This window comes from Homalodisca vitripennis, unplaced genomic scaffold, assembly GCF_021130785.1.
Source record: "Homalodisca vitripennis isolate AUS2020 unplaced genomic scaffold, UT_GWSS_2.1 ScUCBcl_4004;HRSCAF=9879, whole genome shotgun sequence".
Lineage (NCBI taxonomy): Eukaryota > Metazoa > Arthropoda > Insecta > Hemiptera > Cicadellidae > Homalodisca > Homalodisca vitripennis.
The window spans coordinates 808-23620 of record NW_025780117.1 but is presented as its reverse complement, the minus strand read 5'-3'; the positions used below and the strand labels follow the sequence as shown (position 1 = coordinate 23620).

Below are 22813 nucleotides of genomic sequence, written 5' to 3'. Positions count from 1 at the left end.
ATGTGCAGGAGTTTCTTTACAAATATATTTATTGTACTATTTTCTCGTAGCCGTTATGGAGTGACATGCACCATAATACATAACTCACTTTTCTTCTACATAAAACAAACTTCATACAAAATTTCGAGCCCGTTATTCAATTCCTTTTTGAGATATCCTGAGGGCAGACTAACAGACAGACAGAAATTATATCTTTTCAGTTCCACCACGATTGGTAGGTTACCCTAATAAGCAACTAATAAGTTCCTTAATTTCAGCTGTAGGTTCTTTTCAATAGAAATGTGAAAATTTTATAACTGTATTTGGGAACGGATGAACATTATGGCAGTGAAATAATAAAATTTAAACGGATTATTTTTTTGCTCTAATATGCCTAGTAATTACAGAGTATATTTTTAAGTAAGCAGAGTGGAGTAATAGATGTCGTGGTTGTATAATACGTAATCATTCATAGCTAAAATATTGACTAAAACATTATCGTGAAATGTGAAAATCGGTGTTTCAATGTAAGCATTCCTCTTGATTACCAACAAGTTATTTCAATCATGAAGGTTTATCGGAATTCTATCAAATGTCAGATAAACCTGTCAGTTAAAATAATAAAAGATATACTACATAATCAGAAACCGTAAATTTTTAAACGCAGTTCTTGTTATTGTTTATTAAAAGGATAAAATAAAATATTCACATTCAAATATGTTTAAGGGAAAATGTCTTTAATAGTTTATTTTTTAAAGCAGTGCGTAATTTTAATTTACAAAACATATATAAATTATTTTATAATACACATTATAAGATATTCGGATACTAAGATAAACTAAATAAACAAGTGTAATACTAAGTAGCGCTTCCGGCTCATTCAACAGATATATATTAAATATTTTTGAGAGTAAAACTTCACTAATTTATTTCTTTTAGGATTTGACATGTAATTAAATGTTAACAGTCCTCGAGATACAAAGAAACTTTCAAACTTTTTCTAAGTTCCCTCGTAAATTTATAATTTAGACTTTTTCAAATTTTAAACGGCCACCATACGGGAATAAAATGGTGTACAAAGCTGGCCCATGTATGTTGGTGATATTTATGTATATTCACATTACAACTTGGTGTATTTGGTTCTGGGAGCCATATTCGATGAAGTTATGAGGAAGAATTCCGTCAGAGCTACTTCAAGTACAGCAGTAACAGTCAGCGTTTCTGTAGAAGGTCCACTAAACACAAAATAAGATTTTTTTGTTTTATATAGATAAATAAATATTTTTTTTTGCTTTGACACTAAATTCTCATAATATTTGGAATATTAATATATGGAGGAACAACAAACAATAGGCTCAAATTACAAAGGTAATAGGCGGTGGTAGAGAGACACTTGATTAATTGTAGAGGTGAGGTAAGAGAAACACCTTCACTGCTGGACGAGTGAGAATTCCACTTGAGGTCTTGAGATGTACCACTCGAACTGTACCATCTTGTCCTGGAGTGACATCAGTGACCCGTGCAAGGGGCCAAGAGAGAGCGGGAGTATCCTGATGCACCAGGACGAGGTCTCCAGGTTGGAGGTTGCGGGAAGGAGTGCTCCACTTGAGGCGCTGCTGAAGAGTCTGGAGATATTCTCGCTGCCAACGCTTCCAGATACGTTGGTGCAGCGCTTGAACCAGCTGCCAGTGAGAAAGGTGGTTCGTGGGTATGTCCAGCAAGTTCTCTTCAGGCACGGAAACCAGAGGAGAGCCGATCAAGAAGTGTCCAGGCGTCGGTGGGAGAATCTTGCTGGGATCACTGGAGAGAGCGGTGAGCGGGCGGGAGGTAAGCATCACTTCAACCTGACTTGTGAGCGTCATGAATTGAGACAAAGTTAGTATTTGGAGTCCCATTACACGTTTTAAATGGGGTTTAGCACTCTTGATGGCACTTTCCCAAATTCCACCTTGATGGGAAGCAGCAGTAGGGTTGAAGTGGAATCGAATTGAACTGTCAGCAGCAAAGTCTTGGACTTTGCGCTGGTCAGCCGTGAGGATTTTGTGTAGGGCATTTTTAGCACCTACGAAGTTTGTGCCACAATCACTATATAGGTCTGTGCACAGGCCACGACGAGAAACGAAGCGAGTGAGAGCACCAAGGAAAGCTTCGGTGGACAGGTCCGTCACCACCTCAATGTGAACGGCCTTCGTAACCATACAAACAAAAATACAAATATAGGCCTTAATAATGTGGACAGGGCGTAAATTATGGACCTTGAGCGAAAAGGGGCCACCATAGTCCATGCCGGTGGAGAGAGAAAAGCTCGGTCTGGAGTAATGCGAGCTTTGGGGAGGTCGCCCATGAGAGGGGCGTTATTTTTAGGCCGATTCTTAAAACATGTGAGGCATCTAAAAATGCGAGATCTCACCACGCTGCGTGCAGAGAGGTTCCAGACTTGCTGGGAGAGCAGAGAGAGAGTAAGCTGCGCGCCAGCGTGGAGATGTTTGAAATGGACATGGTCAATGAGGAGGTCCACGACAGGGTGCTTCTTGGGCAGGATGCACGGGTGAGACATGTTCAGCGGTAGGTCGCGTGGCGCAGTCTGCCGCCGACGCGGAGAAGTCCATCCGGACCCTGGAATGGGGCGAGACGTTGAAGTCTGGTAGAACACGTCTTTCGGTCCCGCAGTAGAGCCAGATCTTCAGTGAAAACTTCCTCTTGCACGGTCTTGAAAATTCGCAGCTGGGCGGAGTCCCGTTCTGTCTTGGAGAGAGGTCCGAAGTGGCGGTTTGGTGAACGACAGTTGTGGATAAAAAGCAAGACGTAGGCCATCACGTGCAACAATTTCCTCCAGGAGGAGTAGGCTACTAGATGAGGAGGTCCCACGTAGGCGGTGCTGTAGCCAAGGCAATGACAGGAGTGGAATGCTTCAGCTCCCCTAGCTCCTCCAGAGAGACCGAGTCCAGGGTGGAATCAGTATCTGGCCAGGCCGAGGAGGGGAGACGCAACCAGTCAGGTCCATGCCACCAAAGGGGATGATCCACCAATTGAGAGGGAAGGATCCCACGGGAGGCGCAGTCAGCAGGATTGGAAGCCCTGGGTATGCAGCGCCAGGAATCCACAGCCACAAGCTCTTGAGTTTGCGCCACACGATTAGCCACATAGGTTTTGAGACGATAAGAAGGTGTTTTGATCCACGCGAGGGTCACAGTAGAGTCGCACCAGCAAACAATAGAACCAAACTTGCGGGTGGGAGCTAATTGAGTAACACAATATTTCACAAGTTGGGCCAGGAGATGAGCTGCGCATAGCTCCAGTCGGGGCAGCGTCACTCTTTTGAGAGGAGCGACGCGAGTTTTAGCCATAACTTGGCTTACGTGCACCGTGTCATTGGAGGTAGAGCGGATGTAGACTACAGCAGCATAGCCTAGTTCTGAGGCGTCAGAGAAACCGTGCAAGTCCCAGTGAGTAACAGCAGAGTTGGGGATAGCACGAGGAATTGTAATAGTAGCAACGTGCTTAAGTTCAAATAAAAAGGCGTGCCATTTTTGGTATATTTCTGGAGGGAGCGGATCATCCCAATCTATGCCAAAAATCCATACGAGTTGCATGATATTTTTTGCGAGCATTATACAAGGCGCCAAAAAACCACAGGGGTCATAGACTTGAGAAATGAGACTTAACACTTTACGGTTAGTGGGGTTTACACAAGAAAAATTAAAATTAAACGTAAAAGTGTCAGTCAGAGGGGTCCATTTTAGGCCCAAAATAGAGAAATGAGGCTCCTGAGAGGGTTGCAGAAAAATAGGGATTTCCCGATGATCTTCAAGAAGGTGTTGCAGAAGTCTCAAAGAGTTCGAGACCCACTTCCGGAGCTAAATAATTAAATTCATTTTCAAAAAGATGCCCAGGTAAAATAATTTCTTTAAAATATCCTACGTTGTAAAATATATATATTAAAGATAAATCGTTTTAAAACTTTTAATTATTATTTTTTTTAAGATTGTATTTCTTATATATGACAATTATATACCCTAAAAGAAAGTAATACAAAAATTACATAGCACACTTTTAAACTTAACGCAAAGAAATATGTGTTTTTAAAGAATTATTTTGCACAAAAAATAGCGACTCACAAGTAAAAAAGCTTTTAGAAGAAAATTATTAATAATATCAATAGGTCCAAGGCTACCCAATCACACAAGGGAAAAAAGAAATACCATATTCTTACGAGGGCTCGAAAACCACCAATAAATACAATGTTAATATTATTGAATGGTAACGCAAAAGAAGAAGAATGTCTCTTAGATTTAAATGTATGCAAGGATAACTAAATTATATGCCATTTCATAGCAGGTAAAAAGAATGAATTTTGGTTATGAGAACCGTGAAATATGATTTTAGAGGCTCGATTAAGAAGGACCACTTTACACTAGGCAGTAAAGACGCCGAACACACTGATTTTAACAAGAGTTCACCAGGTTACACATAATGAGTTTATGAACAGTGCATATTCAAATAAAGTGCAGAAAATAAACAGTTACCTTTGTTTTCATGAGGGGTAACCGTAGTCTGCTGTTGTTGAGGGCCAGTTTGTTATCAGGAAGTGTGGAAATAGGCTGCCCTCTTGTAGGCAGGCGTGAAGACGGAAGATTTCCTTCAAGGATTCACTCACGCACAATACGACCGCAAACGAATAGTTCATAACACTGTGGCCAGTCCTGTAGAGCACGGTAGACGCGGGTGTCCGGGAAAAGAGACGTTCTGGTAGAGATTGCTTAAAATAACTTGTTTTTTATTGCCTAATATTAAAAGGCTACTTTTATTGAACAATAATTATGTATATATTTGTTGGGCATTTTATACTCTATATTTGCCTTTATTTTACTAAACTGTATATACTGCATTAATTCTATATCTCTTTCTGCGGCCTAGTGCCTAAAATACCATTCCTTACTGGATTAAAATATTCACGTACAGTGACAGACCAATGAACCATTGTTTCACGAATCAGCTGTTTACTGTACACTCACCAACCAATCACAACGGTTAACTTATCAAGGCTCCGTGTTGCCCACCTTGCAAGCGAGGGCACGCTTGCTTAGTACAACTCTCAGTCCCGCCTGGGGAACTTAGCACTCTAGCCACTGCTGACCATACTTATTCAACACGTGACTTTATGCCCCATGTGTTACTCTCTCACTTAAATATTAGTTTTTATCTCTATTTGTTGCACATGTATATTAACATTAAAGTCAGTGCTCTGGATTGGCAATCTCTACCAGAACGTCTCTTTTCCCGGACACCCGCGTCTACCGTGCTCTACAGGACTGGCCACAGTGTTATGAACTATTCGTTTGCGGTCGTATTGTGCGTGAGTGAATCCTTGAAGGAAATCTTCCGTCTTCACGCCTGCCTACAAGAGGGCAGCCTATTTCCACACTTCCTGATAACAAACTGGCCCTCAACAACAGCAGACTACGGTTACCCCTCATGAAAACAAAGGTAACTGTTTATTTTCTGCACTTTATTTGAATATGCACTGTTCATAAACTCATTATGTGTAACCTGGTGAACTCTTGTTAAAATCAGTGTGTTCGGCGTCTTTACTGCCTAGTGTAAAGTGGTCCTTCTTAATCGAGCCTCTAAAATCTTATTTCACGGTTCTCATAACCAAAATTCATTCTTTTTACCTGCTATGAAATGGCATATAATTTAGTTATCCTTGCATACATTTAAATCTAAGAGACATTCTTCTTCTTTTGCGTTACCATTCAATACTATTAACATTGTATTTATTGGTGGTTTTCGAGCCCTCGTAAGAATATGGTATTTCTTTTTTCCCTTGTGTGATTGGGTAGCCTTGGACCTATTGATATTATTAATAATTTTCTTCTAAAAGCTTTTTTACTTGTGAGTCGCTATTTTTGCGTTAAGTTTAAAAGTGTGCTATGTAATTTTGGTATTATTTTATTTTAGGGTGTATAATTGTCATTATATAAGAAATACAGTCTTAGAAAAAATAATAATTAAAAGTTTTAAAACGATTTATCTTTAATATATATATTTTACAACGTAGGATATTTTAAAGAAATTATTTTACCTGAGTATCTTTTTGAAAATGAATTTAATTATGTACTCCTGTATACAAATGATTTCTTTCAGACCAGGATCTACATCCCGTAAGAAGTCCCGATCCTAAGTCGAGAGATGCACTTGCATACTTTACGAGTATGTACTTACATATGTACATCCAATAACACTTCATAGATTTACCATAAGAGTCGAACACTCTGTTTTATTTGCTCCAAAGTGAAGGTATTTTTGTCCGAAATAAACACTTTAAAACTTTGACTTCACTACTACCCATTCCATTGCGTATGTTCCAGAGTTACCTATTATTTCTTTAGTTGAAAAAATGCGGAATATCAAAATATGTTTGAAACTCATAACGAGCAAAGTCGCATTGAAATAATCCAATTAAAGCGTCCCGACGTAATGAATAACTTTACCTCAACGAATTGTTCATATGGAAAAATCAACACACTTTACTAAGCTTGACATGGTAATTTCAATTATACGGTACGTTTCATTCTGTATCAGAAATATGCGACGTAAGAGAGTTTCAGCGTCAGCGATTTATAGATTACATACCTTTATAGGATCATAAATTATTTAGTCGGTAACTCAGATATAGTAATATAATGTACTACAATGAATAGAATGTACGGCTTTTATTTTGCGTAAATCCTCACACACCTTATGGTACACAATACTATCACAACTTATATTACTACCTTTATTTTCAAGATTCAAAGTTATATAAGATGTGCTAAACTTTAAAATGGTTTACCAATGAAGAGTGCGAATATATGTTACAGAAGGAGAGTGGCATTTTATGTCCCGTATGATAATAAATGAAGCTGATATACGGCATAAATCTCCACTTTAGCAGTGGAAAAGCGATATGACTATATGATTTGATTATAAATTTCTTGTTGCTCTCCTACTTTATTCCTTAAAATTATTACACTTTGATTTAAATAAATTAATTATGCAGTCTGGACTTTATGAAATTCTACAGAGACATTTCCCGAGGGAAGAATAGTCCAGAAGTCGGGTGCTCATCTTCAGTTGTTGGAAAATCCAAGAGTGTATGAACTTCAAGAGACTGAGTCTTTCGTTAGATTCAACTCAGCATTAAAGTCCAGATTCTCTTAGAGGCCAAAATCTCGAATATCCGTAATGATTTTGGAACTCCCAGTGCCAGAAATCTTCCAAAAACCAGGAGTTTATAGAATTGTGTATCCGGAAGCTAAAATGAAACTACTCGCACAGATTTAATTGTCAATAATGTAAATGTTTAAAAAGTAAAACTCAGAAATACTATGAGCTTCAATAAGCCGGGAAATGCCATAGTGCGAAAGTTATTGGACAAACTCCCAGACATCACGTGACACCAGACACAGGTCCTTGGCTGGATATTCCTTATGGATCAGGAATAAATATTCGTTAGCTCATAGACTTATATCACTAATGATAACCAGTAACCAGTAAAGTTCATATGTTTTCAGACCTTTGGTTATTGAATAAGTTGCGTATTGCATAATCCAATGACTTCTTAGAAACAGGGTAGATGTTAAATCCCGTAAGTTTTAAAAGAAGTAATCATCTATCTGAAGCTTGTAGAAATTGAACAAAAAGGTTTTTAAAACTAAAATAAATCAGGAGTTGCAATGTTGTTAAACGGGTTATCGATTTAGAGTTTAAAAAATGTCGAAACGGAATTCCTGATATTATTTTAGTTTAAAGGTAATTTAATTTTGACTATTGGCGTCGACATGATGTAGGCCTATTTAAAAACTAGTCGGGAGAATCCATTAATGTTTTAGGTAGCCAATTAAATTCCATACCTCGTTATATATATATATATATATATATATATATATATATTTATCTAAATTGATAAAAACATTAATTTAATATAACGCTAAGATTTTTATGAAACATATGACTCCCAATTTGCAAAACACATATAGATCATTCTGTGGAGACGAAAGAATTTAATTACAGCTTTCAAGATTTACCTTTACACACCGATGGTCAGGTACATCAGCTTTAACATCAGTACAATCTACAGAACTTTACCTTTCAGTTTTACAGAGCATTAAAGAGATATAAATGTTACATTTTAACTACAGACCAATTTTTGTTAAAGATTAGGCTTGGTTAAAGATCACTAGGACTTTCATGAGTGTTTTTTTAAATAAAATTTTGTATTTCAACCCTCAAGCTACGGCTTTAAAAAACAAGTCTTCCACGAACCGATGGTGGGTATTTGTCACAATTATATTAAAAATGTAATTACAAAAGCAGTCTCTACAACATTTAGGGATTAGTTTATTCGTATTTTTTAAAACTAATTTTTGTATTTTAGTTTGCTCGTAACATTTTCTGATAGTGATATTTGTGTAACTTGTAATAAGAAAACCAGAAAATTTAAAAAACCCTTAATATTCTTCAGAAATTCTAAAATATTTTTATATATCTTTAGCTGTATGGTTCAGATAAATGTTAAACGTAGAGTAATAATTTAATTGTGCTGGAAATTGGCATCAATTCAAAAGAATACTCTGCTACTGGCAGAAAATAATCTTCATACACACATTACTGATACCTACCTGACTTTGCATGCACTCAAGTATTTCCACTTGAAACCCCTTCATTTGTAAGAGGTCGGAAAACAGAAACTCTGAGTTAATTAGTAAATAATCAGCAGTTGTTAACAACACAAACATATACGTTTTACAGTGTAACGTATCACAGTATGAAAAATTAAATATTTACTAAGTGTAATTAAGTGTAATTATTGCTTACTTACCTTTGAGTAAATAATAAAATCTGCATATTAATGTCAACTTAATTTTTTTGAATATTACGCAATTTCGCCAAAGATCCTATCATAAATGAGGCCTTCACATTTTATAGGCTGAGAGCCTATCCTTCGAGGGGCTGGAAACATTTTATTTGATTAAAATTTTTTTTTTGGCCCACACGGTTTCTCGATAACGAATTTACCTATAGACTTAAAATTGCTTATGATGTATGTATGATGACCATTGACATGTACAGTATAATAATGTGTTTTACTCTATGGAATTTGGCTGAGCGTTAGCGAACGTTTTTACTTTTGCCTTAAGGATAAAACACGTTGGCAACAAGAAAAAACATATGATAGAAATACTTTATGAATACTGTATGTGGTGTTGGAAATAATTAATCTTATGAGAAAACATCGACGGTTCAGGTTTGTAAAATAAAATTAAAAAAAAAAATAATTCGAATCAACAGGCTATTTCAAACGATTTAGAAACCTATTTAAAACTGATTATAATATATTACAAAGGACGTTCTAAAAGATTTTATTAGTGTGCTATACGAGTGTAATAATGATCTAGAAGCCTAGATCCCTTGTACTCCGTATAAGCAAACAACCTAGTTCTTTAGAAAGCATGAGAGAAATTATTGGTAAGAGAAAAATCCACCACCAGACACGCAACTTTTAGTAAATTCTAAATTGGATGATATTAAACAGATAAAAATCTAAAACAGACGAATTCGATATTTTTATAGCTGAATACGCCGAAAACCGACTTTCTCAATCGTGTTGAGTAAGGTATAGGAACATAAAACTCAACCTTGACACCACGATGTATCAGGGGATGTAAGGTGACAGCAGAAGTGTGACGACAGCTGATGTGATGTGTCAAGGGAGTCTCATGTATATTTTGTAACTTATTGGAACATAATATACATACTATTCTTCTATACGCACTAAATTATACAGCTTTAGCATCTACGCAATTATGACACTTCAGATTAACCAACTGCCGTGCTTACATTGATAGTGAATGGCTTGGAACTGTTGTATTCTGCAATAAAAGAGGCGCTTTAATGCTTTGGAGTAGATTATATTACTCGTAAATAAATACAATGTAATATCAAAAACAATTATAATTCAAACTATAGTAAACCACACATGATTGGGCACACAATCGATTTAAGCAAATTTAGACTTTACCTTAAGTGTGCAAAAAATATAAAATCTAAAAAAATCTGTTACTCTGCACTGAATTCTTATAATATAAATTGGGAATACACTTGAAGCTAACCAAAAAGTGATCTTGAATTGGAATATATTTGGGCCACCGAGAGATGCTAAGTTTTTTAAAGCTGATTAATTACTTAACAGGTTCCTTGCTTTCTGCATAATTTAGCAGCCCAACTCTCTGCGGAGCGTAAGCTGTAATTAGGTAAATAATTACTCATAGAAGCTTCTATCAAATACACTGTTCAATAAGTTATACAAATACTAGGAATGGTGCCGTTGTAGTTAAATATAACCATCTAGAAAAATTTTCAGTTTATAGTATCTAATAAAAATTTAAAGTGTTTTAATTGTTTTTTTAATTTAAGATTTAAGCGTAGTTAATGTAGGTTACATTTTACACTGTTAATCCTGGAATTTGTCAAAAGGAAATTTTACCATCCAAGGATGTCCTCCCGACTGATCGTTGACTATGTTTTTGAGAGAAAGACATCTAGCTTGAAATTAGAAACATTTACATTGTTAACGAACGCGTTACGGGAAGTTGATTGACTATCAGCCACGTCTGTACCTGAACACAAGTACATAGTCAAATTTAAAACTTTCTTTTTCTTACCAGTTACAAGGTATGGTAGATTACCATTGTAGGTCATAAAATTGGCATATTGAAACTACTAGGCACTAAAATGACTGATTCTTGATACACTCTAGAATTTAAATTGCACTACCCCTGAAATAACTCTGGACCATGGGAGCATCCGGTCTTTGATAGCTCTGCTTTTGAAAACTCCAAACTTCTATAAAACCGATCTTTTTATAGGCATTTCTCTAAGTCTTCGGTAAGTCTCGGTCTCTGGTAGATCCCGAACTCTACCATCTCTCGTCCTCTTGTAGCTGCTGAATCCTGGAAACTATCGTCCTTTGAGAAGTATAGCAAATACTATGTCTTCTTGGAGCTTCTCGCCTTTTTGAGAACTCTAAATTTTCCTGGTCCCTAAAAGTTTCCAGCCTCTGGCAGGACCTTATCGGAGGGCTCCTAGGTGCTGGGTTATAATAACGATTAACATTTTAAACTGTCTATTGCGGATGTTCTGTCTCTAGAGATTTTTAAACTCATGTTAAAATTATGCCCTATGATGAAATTAGAGAATCAAGTAACTCGCGAGCCTTCTTAAATGACATTTCTAGAATTTTCCGCGAATAAGTTGTTAAAACTTAATGAGGATTATAACGAGGGGGTGGAATCGTACACCGAACCTTGTTATTAATTCAGTTACACAATTAATTTAACAAGGACTTCATAGTTCAGTTATTATATTAAATATCTATTAAAAGTCAATAACATGTCAACAGCAGAAAGCTATAGCTGACGTTGCATAACCACAAGGTATAACACTGTTATAATGTGGATTGAGGTGTTCTAATCTATATTGTTACATTTTGATTTATTTAACTAAAATACCAATGTACGTCTACCAAGTAAAGCCAATTTATTATTAATTGTTTGAGCAAAGCTTCAATGTAATTTGAACCCTAATAGTTGGTTTACATGAAGATACCAGTTACATTAAACATGCCAAGCTGTTATCTAATTATAATGCATACAATGTAATTTTTGGCACAAGGATTTATCAGATCAAAACAACAAGAACCTCAAAGGAAAAGTCTTAGTGAATTAATTAAATTATTGACTCCAAGAATCTTAAGGGAGTCGCACCACATCGGCGTCGCTGTCACCCGTCAACTTCTGACACAAGGAATGTCACAGTACAACTGAGGAAACTCCGCTGAGACTGTCACTTCAAATATTTAGTGAAAATATTGTTAACATAGGTTCAAAAGACTCTGGATCTCTAATAAGTGTAGAGAGAAAGTAATATGTCCGTTTAGTGTTTTATTTCCTAGCTACACTCTTCAAGTCAGCCACTAATATATTTTATTCTTTTATAAACGACCATCATGTATGATTCTTCGTAACGCTACTTGCAAAATGAAACACAGTGAGTTATAACGTATGGATTGAACTTAAAAGATTCAAAAGATCAATATCAATCATTAAAAAACTGTTTTATTTTATTAATACTACTGAATTTCAAAATACATCCTTTACTTCCTTTAGTATGCTGTTTTCAAGGAATTCATAAAATAGTAATCTAGGTCTCTTAAAAAAAGAACAAGGCATTAAATTGAAACATAATACACACTATATAAACAACAAAAGTTTTATTTAACAAATAGTAATAAATCAATTTAAAATGATATTCACGTATTTATTACTAATCGATACTATACATTCAGTTTAAATATGAAGTACGAAATGATTCGTTTTTCGACCACAAGTCAGAAAACTCCAACAATAAAACTTAAACTGATTCTATATAAATACACTATCGACACTAATACTAACCATGTGAGCAGTGCAACTCAGTAAATATTAATTATCACCTTATCACTGATGATGCCTAGAATAACAGCTCATTAGTTTACATCATGTACACACTATCGACACTAATACTAACATGTGAGCAGTATAACTCAGTGACTATCACTTATCCCCTTATCACTGATGATGACTAGAATAACAGCTAGTCAGTTCACATCATGTACACACTATCGATACTAATACTAAACATGTGAGCAGTATAACTCAGTGACTATCACTTATCCCCTTATCACTGATGATGACTACAATAACAGCTCGTCAGTTCACATCATGTACACACTATCGACACTAATACTAACATGTGAGCAGTGTAACTCAATAAATATTAATTATCACCTTATCACTGATGATGCCTAGAATTGCAGCTCATCAGTTCACATCAGGTACACACTATGGACACTAATACTAAGATGTAATGGAATTCTAATACTAGAATGAATGCCAATTTTATTTACTCGTAATTTTGCATATTGCTAAATATTACACTTGTTAAAACATGCCAAACACGATTATCGGGGATTAAGGATTTATTAACCAATCACAAATAAATAAATAATTCAATAAGTAATGCAATTTCTCCCTATTCCCTCACTATCGTCCCTTATAATGAGTTATTCACTTCCTTAACAATTAATATAATAGGTAACGACGCGTACGGAATTTAGGATTTTTTCCTGCTCAGATAATTGAAAAATAGTTTGGATTAGTAACGTTTACTGTCTTTTCTTACGAGTAGTAAATGTTTGTTCCTAAGAAAATACTACTGTAAGAATCATGATGGCCCTGTAGAACAAAATTTAAATATTTCAGGTGTCTCCACAATGAGCTGTCCTTGTAATTTACTACTCATACAAAATTAGTCACCCTGTGAACACATAGGTAACCCATATAACCTTCAAATTGACACATTTCTCTCACAACTACGAATTAAAACTCGCCCGTATCTGTAAGGATTGACTGTGAACTTTATAAATGGTGGCCCAATAGCCAATGGTTAGGTAAATGTTACACATACATGTAAGATGAGCATACCGGTACATCATAAACACTTACATATTGTCATCTCATGTTACCTTCGTTTGTCCCCGGAAATTTGCTAGTGACACCTTGGTTGACAAGATGTAGCTACTTAGCTATCTATGGGATCTTAATAAAATGTGTTCTTTTGAGGTGTTTGGTTTATCTTGTAATATCTCAAATATTTAAATGCATCGGTCAAAAAAACGTTCATGTACCTAAATTCCTCCATGAATTTCGCACTCCGTATTGTACCCATGGTGAGAAGACTGTAATATCAATAATCGGAATGGACCGGTATCATTTGTAACTTGTCTACGCTTTAATATATCATTCATGGGTTACTCTTAACCTTAAATGGACCGACAGAGAATGGTCTGTCAATCCCTTTACACGACATATTACTAAATCTGATGATGATCTACGTACTATCACTGCGACCAGATTGTGATTTTTTCATATTTCCTGTGTTAAATTAAATTTAAAAATACAGTTTTAGTACTTGGAGTTAGTATTAGGTTTTTGAATTTTGTCTCGCTGAATAAAACGCCATCACCGTGGTTTTGGCACAAAATTAAACAACGGTTATTTAACGCCAAAAAATGCAATCAAAGCATACAATTTTTCCTCCAAAAACCAAAAGTTTAACCATAAAGATAAATATTTTGTACTGACAAGATTGGGTTAAAAAACTATAAATGGAAATACAAAGAACGAAAATAGTTTTTTTTTAGTAATTTTCTTTAATAAATTAGTTCTAAAGACCCAAACTGTTCATTAGCCTAACTTGTTAGAAATTTGACGTTCTGCTGTTTCGATGACTAACCGTTGTATGTTTGGTGTATGTAACGTATGTACTAAATACCACGGGACTTTGTCGCTAATGAGTCATTAACTGTGTTATTCGTAAAAAAGTGGAGTATAAAAGTTTTTTTTTATGTTTGAGAGTGAAACTGAATAATCTGCCTTGGAAATGTTCAAGAACATTTTATTTACTGAGAAACAAATTACACTAGCCCTCAGATAATAGGCCAAAAGACTGAACAAACTCTTGGAAATAATTGAGACTTAAGGACAACACAGCTGGTCTTAGCAAAAAATAGCCAAGACAATTAAATCATAACAATACCGAGAATTATAAAACTGAGTATCATTAATATAGATATAAATATGTGTGTGTGTTTGTTTAAATATTCTCCAAACAGGAAGAGCCTGGTAGGAATATTATTTTCTCAAAATGATAATTAATGTCAGCCCTGGCATTTTCACTTAAAAATCATTTTAGGAGAGTTCTGTACACTGTCAATGTCTGTGTATTTATTAGTAAGTGTTCTATACTTTAAAAAAATGTAAAGTCTGGTTTATATAATAATAACTCTTCCATAATTTCCATAAACGTACAGTCTAGTTAATATAATAGTAACTCTTCCATACTTTCCACAAATGGACAGTCTGGTTTATATTATAGAAACTCTTATATACTTTCCACTAACGTACAGTCTGGCTTATATATAATAAAAACACATTTCTCATAAATAGCACAAACTCTTGGAAATAATTGATACTAAAGTACAACACAGCTGGTCTTAGCAAAAATAGTCAAGGCAATTAAATCATAACAATACCGAGAATTATAAAACTGAGTACCATTAATATAAATATATGTGTGTGTGTGTGTGTGTGTGTTTGTTTGTATGTTTGTTTAAATATTCTCCAAACAGGAAGAGCCTGGTAGGAATATTATTTTCTCAAAATGATAATTAATGTCAGCTCTGGCATTTTCACTTAAAAATCATTTTAGGAGAGTTTTGTACACTGTCAATGTCTGTGTATTTATTAGTAAGTGTTCTATACTTTCAACAAATGTAAAGTCTGGTTTATATAATAATAACTCTTCCATCCTTCCCATAAACGTACAGTCTAGTTTACATAATAGTAACTCTGCCATACTTTCCACAAATGGACAGTCTGGTTTATATTATAGAAACTCTTATATACTTTTTACTAACGTACAGTCTGGCTTATATATAATAAAACACATTTCTCATAAATAGCACCAAAATGTATTTACAAATACAACAATTATGAAGCAAGAGTGATTTAAATTAAATATAATTTAATAATATTAGATATTTTATTTGTTGTTCTAAAAAATATTAAATGTTACAAGCGTTATGAGACAATCTGTTTAATACGCGAAGAATACTTTATCTAAGTAATCGTTATCAGATTCTTAAGTTGATCAGTGGGTTTCATTTGCTCAGGAGTTTGTCAGGTCATTCCAGGGAGGGAGGACTAATTTTATCGGGGTTAAAGATTACGTGGTTCCTTTCCAGCGGAAAATTTATCAATGAGATATGTTATATCAACACAGCAAAATGGGTAAAAGTCACTAGTTAAACTGGTAATACAAATTCAATCTAGAACCGGATTGAAGTACACAAATTGTAGTCGCATATAAATTAACTCCAAAAATTGTCAATTCACGACTAAGACTGTCATTGACAGCGTTTTCCAGGTTTACGAAACTATATACGACAAAAAGCTATTTGACATTTTTTGTAGATCTCGTCAATGTATATTTACAACAATTTTTAACAACGATTTGGCTGTTATCGACTTCAGAAACAAATTTCTCACATTGAAGTTACAAAATATTAATATATATTATCCAAATACTGAAGATAGTGCAAAAAGCCACTGTACCTTTATCCTAGAACTTATTATTTTGTATTAAAATAAAATTGTTTATTTCGTGATAAAGTTAAATTTTCGGCTGCAACGTAGCCTAGAATCACAACTTTCAAGTAAAACTTAAAAATTAATACGTTTAAACACATTTTTTCCGGAAAAAACCATTGATGATAGGATAAAATGTTACTAGACCTATTTTTGTAGATCAAGCAATTTGCTAAATCCCATTGCAAATTTGTTTTGAGCTACGACCAAACAGTTCGGCCGCTATCGGGCCCGGAACGTAAATGTTTAAGTGAAATTTTCAAAAGTTTTCCAATTAATTGTGTTTTGCGGCTAAATCGAAAGAGATAGAGCAAAAGGTCACATGACCTTTTTTGTAGATATAATTATTTATTATAAAAAACAAATTTTCGTTCCGTGCTACAGTTGATATTTCGGCTGCAATGGAGCCCACAATCACACTTTTCACGTATAACTTATAAAATAAATTCATTTAACGCATTCTTTGGCTAAACCATTGTGGATAGGGAAATATGTTACAGGTCATTTTTTTAGATGACTTACGTTGCTAAACCTGTTGAAAATTTTGTTTTGAGCTACGACCAACGGCTCGGCCGCTATCGAGCGTAGAAGTTAAATGTTTAATTTACACTTAATTGCGTTTTGCGGCCAAAACCGAAGGAAATAGATCGAAAATCCACTGGACTTTTATGCAGATCACTTTATTCATGACTGACGATTTTCCGTCATATCCGAGCTAGCTATAACAGTTCGCCCGCTATCGGGCTTCAAATATATACATGCAAGTTCGAAAAGTACGAAGGTTTGTGAATTAGTTTGAGAGGTTTCAAAGTAAACATTTCTAGTTTTCAGACTTTTCTCGGTGGTTTGATGGTAAAAGCCTTGTGCGTGGGAAATTTCGTATTTTAGCACTTCTAGAAGTGTTAGAATTTGGTATACCCTATCAGTGAGTTACAAATGCGGCTATTATGCACAGGGATATAAAATTGTAAATGTTAATAGCTTGACAGCTTATTATCAAAGACATAAAAAAGAATCCACATTTTTATAATTGTTATTAGTGCTAGTAGGTATGCTTTGATGGTGGCAAAAGTGAAAAAAAAAACAATTAGTGGAGATAATGGCAAAACTGGAAATACAAAAACTTTAACCACTAATAAATAGCCTACATATGAATACAAAACATCAATTAAAACCGTACATAAAATGTCCAAAAAAATACAAGTTATTTTAAGTCTATAATTAAGTGACAACACCACACACACGCGCGCGCACACACACACACACACACACACACACACACACACACACACACACACACACACACACACACACACACACACACACAGACACGCACTTACACACACACACATACACATACACACACACACACTCGCGCGTACACACTTCTCTAGCGTATCAGCAGGATCTTGTCGCTACTTCTTCTTAACGAATCCCAGCTGCTGCAGTACCTGCCTCGCCACACTGTTAATGTGGCGAAAGCGGTCTGGGCCAATGTTGACTCCTCCACGCCAGCGAGACACCACCACCATCACGTTAGTGGCTCCCGTAGCCTGCAACAAACAACAAAATATAACATAATATAAGAATGGATTCTTAATTATTAGGCTTGCTTTGATATTCCCATTCACATCATTTCAAACATTCCTATCACAAAATAATGTAATCTCAAGATACTTTGGATATATATTTGTGTTTATGTTTAACTGTATTCCTGATGAATGTTTTTAAACATGAAAAATGCCAATTCTCGACATTATTCTGTTTGTGTAACATTTAATGATGAATTTTTTCCGTAAAAACTTGGTTTTTTCAGTCTAGCATCGTTAAAAAATAAATATTAAACAAAAACTCTTCAACTCTTAGTATTTTTAAAAAGATCTAAATGAACTAAAAGGTATGGAATTTTGTTTCTGAATAACCAGTAAAAGTATTATTTAAACTATATTAATATTTTTAGTTTACCACCGTTTGGGTGGTACGCGTATATAGATTACTTAGCCAATCTACTGTTCGATAAAAAAATTTTTAAGTCTGCCTACCTGCAGTAAATGAAGGAGTCGCCCCCCAGCAGCCTTCTCCCCGTCATCGTCGCAGTGCTGAGCCATGCAGCCTTCGTGGAGCACTCGGTACGCATAAATGTTATGCGTTGCTTGGCCAATCTTCTTGTTAGCCAGCAACGTCGATAACACCTCCCTATACAGTCAGTACTGGTTACTAAGATAAATTATAATTTTCATTTAGCTAAAAAAGTGAATATATTAATGTTTAATAACTGAGAAGAGTATGAAATATGCTAGGAATAATTTGTAATATAGCAGTAGTTAGTGAAAATCTTAGTAGATAAAACTAGTTATTAAAATATAAAGATTAGTCTCAAAACCTTAAAGAAATGTACAGCAAACTAATGTACATTAAAGTGTTCAATATCTACCCTTGAGCCTAGCCTAAAAGCTGTATTTATGAAAGATTGTCTAGTATTGTTCGCGCTTTCAACAAATTAATAATACAGTATGATATGTTCCTGTCTTAATATACTAATGCATAATAAAATATGCCTGAGTAAGTTTTTATGTGTTAAGCGACCTGTATGTTGACAACACTCTATAATGGATGGCAAGAAAGAATTCAGTTGAAAGCAAAGCCTACCTTTACATGGACAAAAACAGCTATTAAACATAAACCGTTACTACACTGTAAACTGCAATTTGCTGATAACGTCTAGACATTATTGAGTTTGAGCCCTCCCTGATCTTTTGAATGGTTGAGAATTATAAATACTCTTTGTGCAATTATAATACTAACACCTGAGTGATTTTTATGGATCAAAACTGTGAATATGGGCAGCTTAAATAAATTTTTATGAGCTGTAGAAAATTACACATTTTAAATATTATTGATATACAAATAAAACTACTCGTAACCACACCAAATCAATCAAATTTTGCTACTCTAACCATAATGAGTATTATTGAACAAAGGTAAAACTATAATTAAATTATGTTGTTTTGAAGTAAAATCATAGACCTCTTGATTTTACCGTTATTCTTTATTTGCCAGGATTTTTAACTCTATAAACTGAAACTGTAAAAATGATCTTCAGCTGAATATTGTCCGAGCAGTGATAATCGACAGTTATTAGTTTTGGAGAGAAAACTTTCTTTCCGAGACTAAATTTATTTTATGAAATTTCAAATATTACTTTTTATATGTTACCGTTTATTTTATGACTAATAAATTTTAAAAAATTTATTTAACACCACACAAAAATATATTAAATTTTCTACTTAAATTTTGGACGAGTTCGTCAACGATTTTTGTTGCCATCAATATCTTTTAATCTTTTACCTCCTCTCCCCCCACCAAGAAATATGAGATTTTAGATATAAGTATACTTCTTTTAAAATAACAAGTCTAACGTTTAGGACTTGTTAAACCTAAAGAAAGGTTATTTGGAAGGAGTGAATACAGAATCGAATAGTAGTCTTCTATACAAATACAGCCTTAATATCTATTATTCAAATACATCAAAATGAATTTCAGTACATGCGAAATGAATAAAGTTTTCATAGAAGAATTGAAGTCAAACTCGCTATATATATATATATACATATATATATATATATATATATATATATATATATATATATATATATATATATATATATATATGTGTGTGTGTGTGTGTGTGTGTGTGTGTGTGTGTGTGTGTGTGTGTGTGTGTGTGTGTGTGTGTATTTATTTATGTATTCATATATATTTATTTGGACTCTGAAAAGGATAAATTTATTTATTCTTAATTTAGAATTATTATTTACAAAATAATTTAATCATAAAAAGTTTTTATTGATAAAACTATTCAATTATTGATTAAATTGGTAATCACTTGAGAAAAAAATTTATGTGTATTTTAAATATTTTTGTAAAAATATTATTTTAAGATATTTTATCTATGATTTTAATCTATTTTTAAAATCATTGGGAAGAAGCCCTGTAGTAGCAATTTGAAATGAGTGTTTCAGATGGGATTGAAGTAATAGGTAAACCAAAATATTATTTATTAAGTTCGTTAAATTATAGTTATGACATATTTGTTGAAGGCAAAAAAAAGGCAAAGGAGTTTCCCACCATTTTGGGCATGGGCAATTCCAATGACAAGGAAATCAATTGCGGTAAGGAAGTAAGACAAGCCTAGATTTGTCTGTTAGAAACACTTGGCACAGATAAAATATTAGAACATATATTCTAATTAATTATAAATAGATAAATCGTATTTTATTCTATATGTCAATAAATTTTCCTATCACTAATTATTAATTATATAATGTACCACTGAAGTAAAGTTCCAACTAATCCCTACTGTAACTATACTTGGAATAATTATATAACCCATAATTTTATACGTTATGCAAACATATCAAATATTGTTAAATGACATAAAATATATTTGAAAACTATTGCTAATAATACAGGAAACAAAATGCTATGCACAATTACTTAATTGGAAAGCAACAAAATGTGAAAGTAATAAAAATGGTAAATTTTTTTTTAAAACTTTTAAATTTAGAATACTACTTCAATATTGTGTCATACGTCATGCTACTTAAATAATAAGCAAATTCTGCTTACTAATAATTGACATTAGCTATGATTAGACTGTTTTGTAATCTGTATGAATAGCAATAATTTATATATTTGTCTTACATTTATATAAAATCAGTACGGTAAAGAACTACGTTGTTAAAATATGATTGATTTTTAACACATTCAATAACTGTTTACTTACTTGACCTGCTCCACCGAAGTTATATGGGCCGCATGAGCCTGAAAAATGCTTCTCCGATCGATGACGGGTTCCCCATGGGTGATTTTCAGGTTATTGTTGTTGCTGAGTTTTGGGCTGCTGGAATCTTCAACTTTTCTCTACTAATTTTAAGTTATTACCGGAGACATATCTATCTTGGAGAAACTCCCTAAGTGCCTCCACCCACTGGTAGATTACACTTTCACCAACGTTCTCCCTAAAAAATAGAACATAGAAGTTGTATTCACTATACTACTAATAACCATATTCCCAGTTTTATATCCAGATTATCAAACCAACGTTTATTCACTATTACTACTTCCAAACATTACTCAAAGTAAAATATCCAGAATCTCAAATCAACCTGTATTCACTATAATACTACTAATAACCATTATTCCCAGTATGATATCCACACTGTCAAACCAACGTTTATCCACTATACTACTTCTAAAAATTACTCAAAGTAAAATATCCAGACTCTCAAATCAACTTGTATTCACTATATTACTAATAACCATTATTCCCAGTATGATATCCCCATTGTAAAACCAACGTTTATTCACTATACTACTTCTCAACATTACTCAAAGTAAAATATCCAGAATCTCAAATCAACCTGTATTCACTATAATACTACTAATAACCATTATTCCCAGTATGATATCCCCATTGTAAAACCAACGTTTATTCACTATACTACTTCTAAACATTACTCAAAGTAAAATATCCAGAATCTCAAATCAACCTGTATTCACTATAATACTACTAATAACCATATTCCCAGTATGATATCCAGATTATCAAACCAGCGTTTATTCATTATATTACTTCTAAGCATTACTACTAGTATAATACTGAGACTCTCAAAGCAACATGTCTTCACTATACAACTTCTAACCATTACTTCCAGTATAACATCAAGAGTAAAATCAATGTGTATCATATGACTATAATACTTTTAATCCTTAATTACTCCTAGTATAACATTGAGATCCTCAAATCAAAGTGTATTCACTATATTACTTCTTAAAAATACTCTTACTATAATAACCGGATTCTAAGATAAAATAAATTAAATCTATTAGTGCAATAGGTTTTAACAGCCTATTTTATATTCAAAACAATAATAAATTGACAGGTATTAAAGATTTCATAAAATTTAAGATAAATATCAACTTGCATTACCAATCATTATATTCTTTTTATAGAAAACTTCAAGATAATAGTAAAATTGATCTATGAACTTAACGGAGATTTTTATTAAAATATTGAAACGTCGCTTTGGCAATTTTATTACGAGTTTATTCACTGTGGATCTAAAGTACAGGAATATTTATTGCATTTTCGTTTACATATTGGGACAAATTAAGGAGAGTGACTTATGTAAACAGAAAGAAAAGAAGACCTAGACCTTTAAGAAGGCACAGTTTCTCTTCTTTTTCCACCAATTCACCAATTTCCATTGGTCTCTTTATTGATTATTAATAAAATTATTAATAACACCTAGAACAATAATTGAGGATAGGATAGTTTTTTTTGAAAATTTTGATTAACCCAAGGCTTAAGCCTTGCACAAACTTCTTGCTAGTCAGTGTGTGTATTTTTCTTAAAGCAACTTTATTAATTTTAATTAAAATTTATATAGTGATTTTACTGGATAAACATATTATGATTTACGAAACAAAAGAATGTGCATGGACAAGTTAAACACAAAAGAATCAGTTATGTTTGCTATTTG

At 33.7% G+C, this 22813-nt stretch overlaps 1 protein-coding gene across 1 annotated transcript; it reads right to left on the bottom strand.

Moving 5' to 3' along the window:
• Positions 1 to 17659: 17659 nt before the first annotated feature.
• On the bottom strand, positions 17660 to 21191 carry LOC124372773 (protein IMPACT-like; the record flags this gene model as incomplete). The annotated part of the gene is made up of 3 exons (XM_046831185.1): positions 17660 to 17821; positions 18311 to 18464; positions 21055 to 21191. Coding segments are annotated over 3 exons (429 nt in total), but the record flags the coding sequence as incomplete, so codon positions are not given.
• Between the last annotated feature and the right edge of the window lie 1622 nt (positions 21192 to 22813).